Source organism: Rattus rattus, chromosome 17 (genome assembly GCF_011064425.1).
Source record: "Rattus rattus isolate New Zealand chromosome 17, Rrattus_CSIRO_v1, whole genome shotgun sequence".
Taxonomy (NCBI): domain Eukaryota; kingdom Metazoa; phylum Chordata; class Mammalia; order Rodentia; family Muridae; genus Rattus; species Rattus rattus.
In genome coordinates this window covers 45300959-45315933 of record NC_046170.1, presented here as the reverse complement: position 1 = coordinate 45315933, position 14975 = coordinate 45300959, and the positions used below count along the sequence as shown (strand labels likewise).

At 49.4% G+C, this 14975-nt stretch overlaps 1 protein-coding gene across 1 annotated transcript in view; it reads left to right on the top strand.

The window, feature by feature from the left end:
• Positions 1–14975, top strand: part of Pcnx2 (pecanex 2) — a 150676-nt gene that overhangs the window by 103004 nt on the left and 32697 nt on the right. Inside the window, exons 23-25 of the mRNA XM_032887445.1 lie at positions 2379–2506; positions 11840–11898; positions 14683–14898. Coding sequence (XP_032743336.1) covers positions 2379–2506; positions 11840–11898; positions 14683–14898 — 403 coding nt within the window. The remainder of the gene's footprint in view (positions 1–2378; positions 2507–11839; positions 11899–14682; positions 14899–14975) is intronic.

Sequence of the window (14975 nt, the reverse complement as noted above, 5' to 3'; positions counted from 1 at the left end):
AAATCTGACAGCATGTTCTATTCCTGTTCCTAGACCCGTGTTGATATTTACAAATCAGTTTCAAGTTTATTTGGTGGAGTAAACTAAGAGGAAACAATGCTCAGCCCATTCTTCAACTGCTAGGCATCCTGTTTCCTAACAAGTCCTTTATATAAGGTTAGAGTGGGTAGAAAACTGAGGCAGGTTCTTATTCTGATGTGTGTCTAAGGTTCCTCGTCTGGACTTCCAAGCATGTTTCTTACCTGAAAATTACCAATGAAACACAAATGCATAGTCGAGGAGCCCTGGTCACAGTTTAATGTGGGATCACTGATCCTCAGCACTTCACAGCCAGTGACACTTCCTGTCAGTGTCTCTGCTCCATGGTAAGCATGTGAACCCCAGGTATTCCTCACGGCTCCTGGCTAAACTGACACAGTTGCCTGTCCTGCATATCAGCAGTGCCCACACCAGGACCCGTGTTGTCTACTCAGTGAATCCCAGACAATGGAAGAAGCAATCATGCAGCAGGGGTTAGAGCCAAGCGCTTCAGTTTGCAGATACCTTCTCTTAGGGCATAGAGACATTAGGGCTTAAGAAAAGTCAGAAGCATGGTGGCCTTAAAAGCACAAGGACCTGAGTCAGCCTCGAGAAGTCAGAAGCATGGTGGCCTTAAAAGCACAAGGACCTGAGTCAGCCTCGAGAAGTCAGAAGCATGGTGGCCTTAAAAGCACAAGGACCTGAGTCGGCCTTGAGGAGTCAGTAGCATGGTGGCCTTAAAAGCACAAGGACCTGAGTCAGCCTCGAGGAGTCAGTAGCATGGTGGCCTTAAAAGCACAAGGACCTGAGTCGGCCTTGAGGAGTCATGTAAACAGACTGGTTGTATTTGTCAGGCGTTTGTGGCAGTGATGGAGAGGCAGAGACAGGGAGATTCCAGGAACTCACTAGCCAGTTGGGCTAGCGGCCTTCTCAGTGAGCTCCTGGTCAATGGGAGCTCCAGGTCAATGGGAAATCATGTCTCCAAAACCAGACTGTCAGCATCTGAGGAAAGATACTCAAGACTGAGCTCTGGCATTCACATGCATGTGCACCCAAGTACAAACATAGGCTCTAGGTACACACACACACACACATACAAGAAATGAAGACCTTTATGACCCATATCGTATAGGACATTTGACAACCAGTTTTGGAATTTCCTGAAATCCATATTTTCCGTCAAACTGGCCCTTTAGTGACATCGTTTACTCCCCTCTGCTGAGGCAAGGCCTTCCAACTGCCCCACCCATGCCCTAGTGCTGGCCATTGCCTGCAAAGCTTCTCCTCCTCCACAGACCTCTTCATCCTTGTTCAGTGAGGAAGGTCAGGGCTCGAGGCACCTGGAGTCCGAGTGAGATGAAGGGTGGAGAAGCTGGGTCTACATAATGGTCCATAAATGTCGGGTTCGATTCCACCCAATTGTCAACTGTTAATTATCTCATCACATTGTTAAGAAACGTGGGCACCATCCCACCTCGAGAACAGACTAATCTGCTCTATTTTGGAATCAAATTAGCTCTCCAGCCAGCAGGGCGCTGTTGGGTAAATTGCTCTCTCTGGTTCCAGCATGTTTCCTCTCTTGTCACCTCCATTGGCTTGTGAGCTTCCAGCCTCTAGGGAAGAGAAGCTCACCCTTTTCGATGTGTGTAGACACTGTGCCCAGCTATCATCTCCTTATAATTAGATTACAGCCTAAACGTGCATGGTGGGGAGGCAGCTTTAAGCTCCTGGTGGCTTTTGTAAAGTGTTTAATTATCGGTGTTGAGGATTTCATCTAATTGTGCTTTTCACGGGTCATCTGCCTTGTAGACTAACCTCTTGCACTTTCTGTTGGGAGGAACCGAAGAAGGCTGTGGGTGACCTTTGCACCACAATCCTGTCCAGGATCTGTGTTGGTCGGTACTATAAGTGATGGTTTAACTGAATACCTTCATCCATTGTCCCACAGAAGCTCTTCATTCACACCCTTATCCACCTTCCACCACACCTCCCTAGAGTTCCCAGCTTTTTACTTTTGTTTAGTAAGTACATGAGTGTGTGCATCCCTGCGTGTGCGCACGCATGTGTGTGTGTGTGTGTGTGTGTGTGTGTGCATGCCTGTGTGCCTACATGCATGTATGCATGCATGGCACATGCACATATATGGTGACACTCAGAGGTCAGCGTTGATGTCCATATGGATAGCCTCCCTGTAGCCCAGGTTGGCCTTGAATTCTCACTATAGCTAAGGATGAATGTTAACTGCCAGTCCACCCTCCTGGTGCTGGGATTGCAGATTTGGGACCCGGTGCCCATGGCTTGGTGTTTTAAACCTCAGGCGTTGACAGCATGTATTCCGCCTTAACCCTATCCTCTCAGACTCCGCCATGCTTTTCTTCCAGACATTCGCCACCTCGATCTTCTCCACGCCCCTGAGTCCGTTCCTCGGAAGCGTCATATTCATCACGTCCTACGTCAGGCCGGTGAAGTTCTGGGAGAGAAGCTATAAGTAAGAGCTTAATGTCACTGCTAAGCTGCTATATTCCCATGTGTGCTGGCACTTAACTCCCTGACCCTCTGATCGTTTCGGACTGTTTACATCCTGCTCCGTACACGGGGTCTGACCCAGGCTCCCGTGGCTTCCCCAGTTCACAGTGTGAATCTGTGATCTGCTGCCGGTGCAGTGTGTGAGTCGGCGAGCCTCGGGCCTCCTGGAGTGTGAGTCGGTGTCTCCAGGTACAGTGTGGACTAGGGTTCTGCTGCTCATCGTAGCTGGAGAGCTATGAAGAGAAAGAGATACGCAGCCCTTCTGGTCCCTGAGCACTGTCTGTTATGTTCTGAAGCCTCTCACATAACACACACATACATATTCCCTCTCAATCTCAATCTCTCTCTCTCTCTCTCTCTCTCTCTCTCTCTCTCCCCCCCTCTCTCTCTGCCCCTTCCTTCCTCTCCTTCTCTCCTTCCCTCCCTCCCTCCTTCCCTTCCCCCCTCTCATACACATGAACTTACCTAGAACATACGAAAACACACACGAACAATGCACTTGTGAATACAGTACAGACACAGAGAACACACATACAGAAATACACTCTGAACATACACATAAACACAGAGAGAACACTTGTAACATAGGACATGCACATACATACAGAATACACAGAGAAAACACAGAGAGCACATGTACACTCATGCACGCACGCACATACATTCACATACATACCACTCAACAGTATTCAGTTAAAGTGTTCATCCCAGACAGCCTTAGTCACAAAAGGAGCATATCTGGAAGGAGAGGGTATGGCCTGCTCTGTCTGGTTGCCTCACTTCTGGGAAGATCTGGACACTCTTTAAAGCAGCAGGAGAGCTCTGGGCAGATGTAGCCTGTACGCTTCATTGAGACGCTCAGATAAGCTGTTGCTGGGTGACCTCACCCCAGCTCATCTCAACAGTCCTGATGCTGAGCTGTGAAGCCTGCGATTACCATAATAGCATGAAGGAATAGTGCCTGCCTTCAGGTAGCCAGGGAGCACGGTGAGGGCCAGAGTGCAAGGTGAGTTGTCATCTTGTAAGTTCATTTGTCCCTGATCCCAAGAGGATTGCCCAGCTCCTCCCCTACTCAGGTGCTGAGGAGCTCCACTTGTAGGAAGAAGGCAGGACAACAGGGATGTGGTTCTGAAGACCCTCAGACACACCAGCTGTCTGAGGGCTTCGAAAGGGGTCACGCAAGGGAATCCTGGCACAGTTTTCCTTAAACGGGAGTTGGGGTGATTCTTATTCCCACCCTGTCCTTCCTGCTCCAGAGTGTGGCAGATCACCATACCCGTCTGTGAAGGGAAGGGACCCAGAGGTCTGTGGTGTGTTCAGATTTGTGGGGCTTGAGTGGCTTTGAGGGGTCTGTTTGTGTCTCCACCCTTGCCAATCCCTATGTTCATATCCTACCCTCTCCCCTCAGATTACCATGGGAGGAGGCGGGACATTTGGGAGACTGTTAGGTGAACCCTGGTGAGTAGATTTGGGCCCTCTTTCAAGAGACCTGGGAGAGCTCTCCCGGTGCCTTCGTGCCATAAGGTCACAGTGGGAGTTTGGCCATCTGTGGTCCAGAAGAGGCCTCTTTCAGAACCTGGTTTTACTGGTACCTTTGCCTCAGATGTGCAGGCTCCAGTGCTGTGAACAATAAATCCCCGGTCTTTGTGAGGAGCTGGGCCAAGGAGGCTTTGTGACAACAGTGTGAACTGCCTGAGGCAGGATACAAGTGCCGCCCAGCAAAAGAGACGCATTTAAAGACTAAGGTGGCTTACCTTCCACAGGAGCATAAGGGGGGACGTAAGTGAACCCTGAGAGATACCAGATAGAACAGGACAAAGTCCGAACAAAGAATGAGGGCCAAAGAGAACTTTAAACTCAACAAACCTCAGTTTAATGTGATGACATTTGGGAGAAATCTACAGGGTCTGCATATTCCGGTCATACTGATCACACTGGTCACATTGATCACACTGGTCATACTGATCACACTGGTCACACTGATCACACTGGTCACACTGATCACACTGGTCACACTGATCACACTGATCACACTGATCACACTAGTCATACTGATCACACTGGTCACACTGATCACACTAGTCATACTGATCACACTGGTCACACTGATACACCAGTCACACTGATCACACCGGTCTCATTTTTCACACTGGTCACATTGTTCACACTGGTCACATTGATCACACTGGTCACACTGATCACACTGATCACATTGGTCACACTGATCACACTGATCAAATTGATCACACTGGTGGCATTTTTCGCACTGGTCACATTGATCACACTGATCGCATTGTTCACACTGGTCACACTGATCAAACTGGTCACATTGATCACACTGGTCACACTGATCACACTGATCACACTGATCACACTGATCACACTAGTCATACTGATCACACTGGTCACACTGATCACACTAGTCATACTGATCACACTGGTCACACTGATACACCAGTCACACTGATCACACCGGTCTCATTTTTCACACTGGTCACATTGTTCACACTGGTCACATTGATCACACCAGTCACACTGATCACACTGATCACATTGGTCACACTGATCACACTGATCAAATTGATCACACTGGTGGCATTTTTCGCACTGGTCACATTGATCACACTGATCGCATTGTTCACACTGGTCACACTGATCAAACTGGCCTAATTGATCACTCTTGTCACACTGGTCACACTGATCATGCTGGTCACGTTGATCATACTGGACATGCTGCTCACACTGGTCACATTGATCACCACTGGTCATATTAGTCAAACTGGTCACATTGATCACCACTGGTCACTCTAGTCACACTGGTCACACCAGTCAGGCTGACATCAGGTCACAGTATGGAAGAGACAGATAGTGGGACTGTGGACAGCAGATCCAGTGCAGTATGAAGAAGGATATGAAGCCTGGAGTCAGAGGTCCCAGTCAGAGACTGGGGTTATGGAGCACTTGGTAGGAGGGGTCATGACGGTTATACTTTATAATCAACATGATGAGATTCAGAGTCACCATGGAAACCTCCCTCTGGGCGTGTCTGTGATGGAGCTTGTGGAGTTAATAGGAGTAGGGATATCCACTGTAAATGTGGGCAGTGGCATCTGATGGGCTGCAGACTGCACGGATAGGAGGAAGTGAGCTGAGTGCCAGTGTTGATCTCTCTCTTCCTCCTCACTGTGGATTCCGCATGACCAACCGCTTCATGATCCTGCCGCCACGCCTCCCTGCCATGACAGACTGTCCCCTCTAAATGTGAGTGGAAATAGTCCCTTCCTTCTGTAACTTGCTTGTGTCAGGTGTCTTGCCCCAGCACTGAACAAAGTTAACGAGCACAGGGAATCCCCGCTTCCCCCCTGGTAGTGTGGGGTGCAAGCTCAACACTGGAGACAGTCCTCTGCTATCACAAGACAAGAACCGGCTATTACAGATCGACTGAAATCTCCACAACAGGCTCGCGTATATGAGCAGTCATGAAACATACAAGACTCAGGAGGCCTCTCTGAAGATGCTGTACAGGACAGGTAAACGCTGGGAGAAGCTCTTCCATGGAGCTGCCTTGCCTGCCCACTGCATCCAGGGGCCCGGCAATCCTAAGTCATCACTCAACAGGGTGGGATTTTTGATGATGTAGCTGCCTTTGGGTCACCCATGCCTGTGTAATTACCCATTCACGGTCTTTTAAATAATCTGATTTGACCCAGTGGCTCACCAAACTAGAATAGAGAGAAATCTTTTCTCTGGTCTGGTGAAATGTTCCCACGTCTCTCTCCAGGCCTTGGATTCTTTTTGCCTGGAATCCCAGGTCTAAGTCTGATTGAGCAAAGTGGTGAGCTTGGCCTGTCCCTACCATTCTGCTGACCCATGAGAAAGCTCTCACATAGCTCTCAGGAGCAGGCCTGACACTGGAGGCTAGGCGATGAACAACTGTGTAGGTGAATTTCAGGAGAAGGGGGCCTTTGTGGAGAGGCAGCACCTGGGGGTTTTTTCTGTGGCCGCTTACTATCCTTCATGCTACGGTGTGTGGTTTTCTTGGAATCGGTTCCATTTTGCTGAGTAGCAAAAGTGCCCGAAAAGTGCAGAGTCATGAAGCAGGCCGTGCGTGGGATTGTGCACAAAGCCAGCCGTGCCCACCTGCTGTCTGGAGCTGCTGACTCTTCAAGGGCACCAGGTTACTGGGCCTCGGGAGGGACGCCAGGTGATAGATGGCTGAGAGAGGTACAAGGCTGGGACAGCAGCAGACGAGGTTTGTTCTGAGGCAAGGCAGCCAGAGAGATGAGACACAGTGCTCTGTGCCAAGCAAAGAAAGCCCTAGAATAAAATAGGCAGAAGTGGGACGAAAGGGAGGGAGATTATAGGTGTGTGGTAGGTTCAAGGACAGCCTCAGGGTTTGTTCTTCAGGAGACATCCTCTTGGTTCTTTGAAATGGGGATTCTCACTGGATTGAAACTTGCTAAGTAGGGCTACCCTGGCTGGCCAGCGAACCCCAGAGATGCACTTGTCTTTGATTCTCTGGTACTGGGATTACAGGTGTGCATCATCAGGCCTGAGTTTCTGAAATGTACCTTCTGGGGAGTGAACTCAGGCCCCTGGGTCTTCAAGACTCTCATTTTACCAACTGAGCTATGCCCCAGTCTGAGATACACAGCTTTTAAAGCTACACTGTCTTAAACCCTCTCGTTGCATGTTGTAAATACACACAGGATAAGAGGCTTTTTGGACATGTCCCAAGTACCTGGTCATTTAGGATTCCCGAAGGCCTAGAACTCTTAGCAGTACTAACCAAAGAGTCCCCTCCAGGGGAGGCAGGCGTCACCAAGACTCAAATGCTGCTGTAGGCCACTGCAGTGTCATTCCCTCTGCTAGAAGCAGGGTGGACTGTGGGAAGGACAAGTGGGCACCAGGGTAACTTGGGCTTGAGGCTTTGTATTCTAAGCCATTCCACAGAGTGTCGTGACTGCTCCTTTGTATACAATGGTTCCTCTTACTTGTGGATTTAGTTTCATTTGTGTAGAAGAAAACACACCCTGTTCTGTCTTGTCACTCTGGAAACATTCTGTTAACACCCTCGGCCCCTCTTTTGAGACATCTCACAGATCCTCCTTCATGATTTTTGGTGATTTGGTTCATAAATTCTTAACGATGTGTATGTGTGTGTGCATCTGTGTGGGTACATGTATGTGAGCAGTAGCGTGGGACCTCACCTCACGCTGAGGCCAGGAGAAGGATCCCCTGGAATGTGGAGTGACAGGCAGTTGTGAGCCACCTGACATGGGTGCTAGGAGTTGAACCTAGCACCTCTGCAGGAGCTCTTACCCTCCCAGCATCTCTCCAGCCTCCCTTCGTGGTTTTGAAATGAGAAATGACCAGTAATAGAATCATCAGAGTGTGAGATTCGGGGGATATTGTTTGACGGCACAGAGACGGCTGAGCACAGCAGGTCCCTTTGTGTGGTGAGCGTTGCCGCAAGCTGTTTGAAAGTCACTGCTGATTGTTTTGGATTTCTGTAACATCAGGGCACAGTATGCTGCAGCCAGGGAGGCCTTGGTGAGAAAACGTGGCTCTGAGGTTTGGGGAAAAGAAAATGGTTTGCAGGTTTTAAGGAGGATTCTTTGGGGGCCCGGGGAGATGGTTCGGTGGGTGAAGATGCTTGCCACCAAGCCTGACCACCTGAGTTTGATCCTGAGGACAAGCATGGCGGGGTGAGAGAGCTGAGTCTTGCGAGCTCTTCTCCACCTACGCAGAACCTAATAAGTGTAATAAAAAATTTTTAAGTAAAATTATTTGGGTAGAAAAATTAAAGCTGTGAGGAACCCCCCTTTTTTTTCTTTTTTCTTTTTTTCGGAGCTGGGGACTGAACCCAGGGCCTTGCGCTTGCTAGGCAAGCACTCTACCACTGAGCTAAATCCCCAACCCCTAGAAACCCCCTTTTTGAGGAGCAGCCCTGCACACTGTAAGGCAGGCTTCTGTGCTGCAGTTTTCAAGATCACCCACGGATTCTGCTTCCAATACCCACCCCGCCATGGTCAAGGAGCCTTCTAGAGGGAAAGCCAAGAGGATGAGGGACAGCTGGGAGGAAGGATTGTGACAGCTTCGTGTTGGCCTTTGACCTTCTGTTCCTGGAGCTGGGAGTCGGCACAGCCCCGTTTTAGTATCTGAAGCATCACACTTGAAGCAGATTTCCTTCTAATGTCGTCGAAACTTTAAAAAAACAAAAAAGTCTGACTCTTTTTTCTGTGTAACTAAGTTACAGAATATTGCCTCTTCAGGTAGCGCGTTTCACAACTATTCTCTGCCTGCCTGTGGGCTCACGGAACATTTACGGGTCGCAGAAATCTTACTGAAAATTAAATACCAGTAAAAGTATAAAAAAACAAAACAAAACCGAAAACTTCAAAACTTTCCCGGAAGCCTCTGTGCAGGAACGTCAGGGCCCCCTTCCATCCCCAGCTCACGTCAGCTCGGTGGAAACTGGCCTGTCCCCCGCTGGAATCCCTGCCCGGCTTGTTGTCTCAGACCACAGCTGCACATCTCTGTGCATCAGAGGCTACCCAGTGTGTTTGTTTGCTCTCTCACAAAACGGAAAACCGGGGATAAGACAGAAGAGGCAGCTCCTCTGTCTGTGCCCCATAGAAGTTTAGTAAACAAAAATACCAAACCCAGCATGCAGAAGGAAGTTAGAAAGAAAAAATTGTGAGACAAAGGAAGGGGGCAGAAAGACAGGAGAATAACTGAAAGCCAGACGTGGACTTTGAGATCAACAACGCTGTGGTCCTCCCGGGGAATAGAAGGACCATCCATTCCCACCTGTGGGGATAACGCTGGCCATCTTTCACCAGCCAGGGGCATTTGGAAGTTGGAGTATAGAGAAGCCAGGGCACACGGGGAAGAACATTGCTGTGAACCTACTTAAGTTGCTCTTCTGAACCTGTGTGACAGGGTAGGTGACCAATCCACTTAGGGAGTGCTTTGAGGTGATACAAGACAGTCCAGGGGAGGAAGCCAGCTCCGCTATCCGCACTCCACACTCCATGATGACATAGAGAGATACCTCCCCACAGGTCAGCCTCTCTGGAGAGACCTCTTAGAGGCCTGCGAAAGCCCTTGACCTAGACGCACAGGACACAGTGACTTTGTCAGGCAGCTTTTGGGAAAAAAATCTCACCCGCCGGTGCATACGTACCTGATCAGTCGCATCCCCGAGATGGGCAAGCACAAGATGGAAGCAGGAGGTCCCTAGGGATGTCAGGCAACGGGCACAGACAGGGCAGAAATCCAATTACAGAGATAATTAGCACCTCTGAGTTGCAAGCACCAAGTTTCCAAGCCAGTCTCACTGGAGGAGAGCTCAGATTGCCCAGAGCACCGGACGCCTGCCTTCTGAGGGACGGAGAGTGCCCTCGGCCTGGGGGTAGGTACCAGGTGACCTGACTGAGCAATTGCTCACGAGGACCTAGCGTTCCAGAGTGGCTGCCACCTTTCAGAAAGATCACATTGCAAATGGACAGAGCTTTAGGAAGTGTCTAAACTCCCCAAGGAGCTGCATAATTGACTTTCTCTTGGCTGGGTCCTACTTTAAAAGTTGTTTATTTTGCAGCTGGAAATTCCATTTGTCCTAGGTCTTAAGGTGAAATTAAAATTCCGTTCAGGGACTGAGTATGCAGACGTGGGATTTCAGCCCTCATTATGAAGGATCCTGTTGTTGGCTTGATTTTTCTGTTGCCCTGGGCTCTGCCGTCTCGAGAGATGCTGTGAGGCTGTTTGCGAGGGAACCCGAAGCAAGGTGGAGCAGAGTGCTGGGATCCGTGGCCTTCTGAGCAGCAGCCAAAGAGCTCCCCTCTGTAGTCCTGTGGAATCTTCAACTGCTTCCACACCAGACCCTACCTAGATGGTTGGCAAATGTCTGAGGCAGACAAGGAAGCAAACAATGCTGTTGATTGTCTTGCCGAAGACAAGCCATTTCATTGATTAAAAACACAACCCCACCCTGGTACTCTTGTTATTAGTTCCAATCCCCAGGAAGCAGGTTCAGCCAAGAGCTCATCATTCGGGTGACATTCCTGACAAATGCTCATTGTTGGCTAAATTGTACCGAGTGTGTCAAGGATTACATTTAAATCCAAGTCAAGTGTGCAGCGTCAGGGGCAACTGGACAGGCATGGAAGATGGATCAGCCAGTAAAGCACTTGCCCTGGGGGCATAAGGATCTGAGTTCAATCTCCAGAACCCAAATAAAGATGCCAACAGTGTGAGCATTGGGTCCCAACAGCTAGATGGGAAGCAGAGATAGGAAGATTTCTTTGCAAGATTCTACTGGGCAAGGTAGCCTGGCCAGTGTGGTAAAGTTGCAGGCCAAGGAGAGGCCCTGTCTCAAACAAAAGGTGAAAGGTGCCCAGGGACCAACAAACTAAATTATCTTCTGTACCCGTACATGCACAGGCACATGCATATGCACCACACATGCCACACACATGCATGTATGCATACTTGTGTTTGCACACACGCAAACACACACATGCATGCACACATGTACATGCACATGCAGCTATCTCTCTTCCTAGGAGATATCATAGTAGGAAATCCTTCAGAAGCGGGACCCTGTACATAAATCTTATATTCATGCTACTATGTCTTAACAAAAAACAAACAAACAAAAAACCAACCCTTTCTTAGAGTGGACTTAACAATGTGAACTAGCCACGTTTATCACAACTAAACACCAGAGTTTTCAGTGGCATCTTACTGACAACCTCTATCACTTAAAGGCTGGCGAGACTAGTACTCTGTGTGAAATACAAAGGCAGCTGATCAAGCAGAGCACACTCTGACATTCAAGGGTCATGAAGCATCGTGACAGGAAAGATGGGTGTTGTCTCAGGGATACCCGTGGGTTGAGCATCTAAGCCAATGGTTCTAAGTATCTTCAGAGTTGCAGATACTTAGAACTTATAACAGTAACCAAATTATAGTTAGGAAGTAGCAACAAAGTAATTCTATGCTTGGGGGTTGCTACAACATAAGGAACTGTATTAAAGGGCTGCAGCATTTGGAAGGCTGAGGACCACTCTCCTGTGCCTTGGAGAGATTTTCCAATTGGTCAGAGTGACCCCACTTCCCAGTGCTGGGTGGATGTGACCAACTCCTCTCTCCCTCTGCAGCGTTGGCAGGCAGGGGTGGTGCTTCTGCCCTGTAAACAACCTGCCCACCCATCTCACATTTGTTCTGTGCACCAGCTCCCTAAGGGCAGGGATCTAACCATTACCTTTCACCTCTCTCTGGCCCCTTCTAGTACACGGCGTGTGGATAATTCCAACACAAGGCTGGCCGTGCAAATGGAAAGAGACCCAGGTAAGTGCTTTTTATACTCTCTTTAAACTTGGTGTTTCTTTGGTTGGGCAGATAGACACCAAAGAAGGTGTTAGGTACGGTCTGTGCAGCCATGACGGAGTCAATGCACGTCTCGGTAAATACAGACTACAGGACCTACCTGGGCAAGTAGGCCCATCACTTCCCCCAAGGGTTGCTTTAGAAATAAGCTGAATTAGTCATTACTGTTTCCAGTTACTCCATGAGCACACTTTAAATTGTTTGTGTCTGGTAGACACCAAGCCGACTTTGAACCTTAGAGCTGGTGTCTGAAGAAAATGTCCTTTGAGCTGGGAATGGTTACACATGCACGTACACTCCAGCATTCAGGAAACAGGTGCACGAGGGCCAGAGACTCCAGACTAGCCTTGGTGACATAGTGGGGCCCTGTCTTTGAAAACAAACAAAAGCATGTCCCTGTATAGGTCTTTATAGTAACAAACCATCATAGGACGGAGCATCAAGAACACATCAGAAACTGCACAACATGAAGCTTGGAGTCACTTGGTAGAAAATCCTTTGAGGTTTTTCTTTCTATAGTCAATCTCCTTTTTAGCCACTCTGACTTGCCTCCCAGCCCTGTTCTGTAGCACAGTCCACCTCAGAATGTCACTTGCTCCTTCCTGGGACCTGTGCTCACAGGGTTGACACAAAGCTGCAGCTCGCCACCACCACCACCCAGTACCACCCAAGCATCAGACCGCAGGACACCAGTCCCTGTAAAGATCAGACGCACGAAATCTAGAAAGCAACCGCCAAGTGCATCCCATTCTCCCCTGTGTAAATCCAACATGCGAAAGTGAAACTGTCTTTATGGGGATATCTATACTGGGACAGCATGAACACGCTTAGCGTAGAATCAGAGTTTAAAGTGTGGAAGCAGTGGAGAGAGCCGGCCTTAGTATTTGTGAGACCTTCCGTCAGGGTGAAGGGGAAGGGGAGGAAGCGGGACGGTCGCTGGCATGCAGCCATGGAATTCAGTGACACAGCAAGATCATCAGGCACATAGCCTCAGAAACGCATCCTGCATCCATAAGTGTCTCGTTTTCCCCGATTATACAGATGCATGGGCAGCGTGTGCTAAGAAATGCGTCCTGAGCCAAATTCCTGCCTTTGCTTATTGTGTTTGAGTATACACAGTGTACACAGTCAGAAGGCGGATTCTCATCCAGGGCTCTCTTTAAAAGTGCAAGAACTTTAGCCTCTAATCAGAGCTTCAATGCCTGCCGATGCATCACAGGCAGAGACCACGGAGCAGGCTGGCAGGCTGGTACGTGGAGACGCCTTATCAACAATTCCCTCCGTCAATCATAAACAGCTTCTCGATGTCTCAGCTTATCCCTTCAGCCTCCAACCAGCCAGCGCCAGCACCGGGTCAGGGGTTCCGTGTCTGATAGCCGCCCGCCCCCACGCATCTCTTAGCAACAGCCTAGTCCTCCTCCCCATAGAATGCTCAGGGACAGCTTCTCCATGCCGAGACCAGCCTCATGCTCTGTTTCCCATGGGTGCAGAATGTGGATGACCTCATAGAACATGTCTCCTCTTTGGTAAACACACAAGAAGCCTTGAATTTTACTGCTAGGTCTTCCTTCAGGGAGATTCCATACCTGCCTGGCTTTCCAGGGGTTTCCTGCCCCTGCAGTCAAGGTCCTGGGGTTTCTCTTTGGCCTTTCCAGTCTTCCTTTGAAAAGCTCGTAGGCCTCATCATGAGGCAGCCAGAGGGGGAGAGCTGCAGTCAGAGCCTGGGAGGAGGAAACCATGGAAATGCAGCACACACCTCAGTCCACCCCTCTACACACAGCCCTGGTCTTCCACAGGAAGTGGGGCATCCTGATTCTCTCTCCTTCCAGCACCCTTCCTTTTCCCTGGCTCTTGACTGCACGTTGAGTGTTAACCAATGGGCAGCCATTCACAGTCTAACCCTGGCTGGGTTGTAGAAGGAACTCTCTCAGTTCCTGCTGGGGAGACACAAATGGACGGCTGCTGTGGAAATGGCGGGCCCAGATCTAGGGTTTTCTGAAGAGGAATGTAAAGTTGGCTTTGCCTTGCGATGGTTTTACTCATAACTGCACAGTGAGACAGCCCCAACGTTCTTCTGTGTACAAGGAAGTCAGGGAGCATTTGAGACAGGGCATGGTAAGTAGAGGAGTAAGATATAGGCCTAGAGTTCAAAAGTGTGTGTGTGTGTGTGTGTGTGTGTGTGTGTGTTTATGAGTACATATGTGTACATATATGTACATGTGTGCACATGTGTGTATGTATATGCATGTGTGCCTCTGTGTGTGTGTGTGTGTGTGTGTGTGTGTGTGTGTGTGTGTAGGCAAGTACTATTCCTCAGAAGTAATCTGACTTTGTTTTTTGAGTCAGGGTCTTTCACAGGACTGGAACTAGCTCAATGAGCTGGGGTATCTGGCCAGAGAGCCCCTGAGATCACCTCCCTCTGTTTTCCTGGTGCTGGCGTTGTCTTTTAAAACATGTGTCCTGGAGGACAAACTTGGGTCCTCAGTCTTGCACAGCGGGCACTGCCAGCCCCCAAGGTCAGAGCGTTGAACCCAACACAGGATTGTGTACGGAATTTGCATTTGGACAGTAATGTATCTGTCCAAAGGTCACAGCCTGGTCTAGAGGGAAGGCATAGGAGGTCTCAGTGTAACCCACAGTGCTGCTGTGTCCGTAAAGACTCCGACCTCACTCAGAGGGCAGCACACCGTTCCAGGTCTGAGCACAAGATGAGCACACGCACCTTCTTATCCTGCCTGTCCTCAGGGAGTGATGACAACAACCTTAACTCCATCTTCTACGAGCACCTGACGCGGACCCTGCAGGAGTCGCTCTGTGGAGACCTGGTTCTTGGCCGCTGGGGCAACTACAGTTCTGGTGACTGCTTCATTTTGGCCTCAGACGACCTCAACGCCTTCGTCCACCTGATCGAAATCGGAAACGGTCTCGTCACCTTTCAGCTTCGAGGACTGGAGTTCCGAGGTAGGGGTTTCCTTTGTTTGCAGCCCTGCTGAGACTCAGGGGGTTGGGTCAGTCATCACGCAGAGAGCACTGCTTAG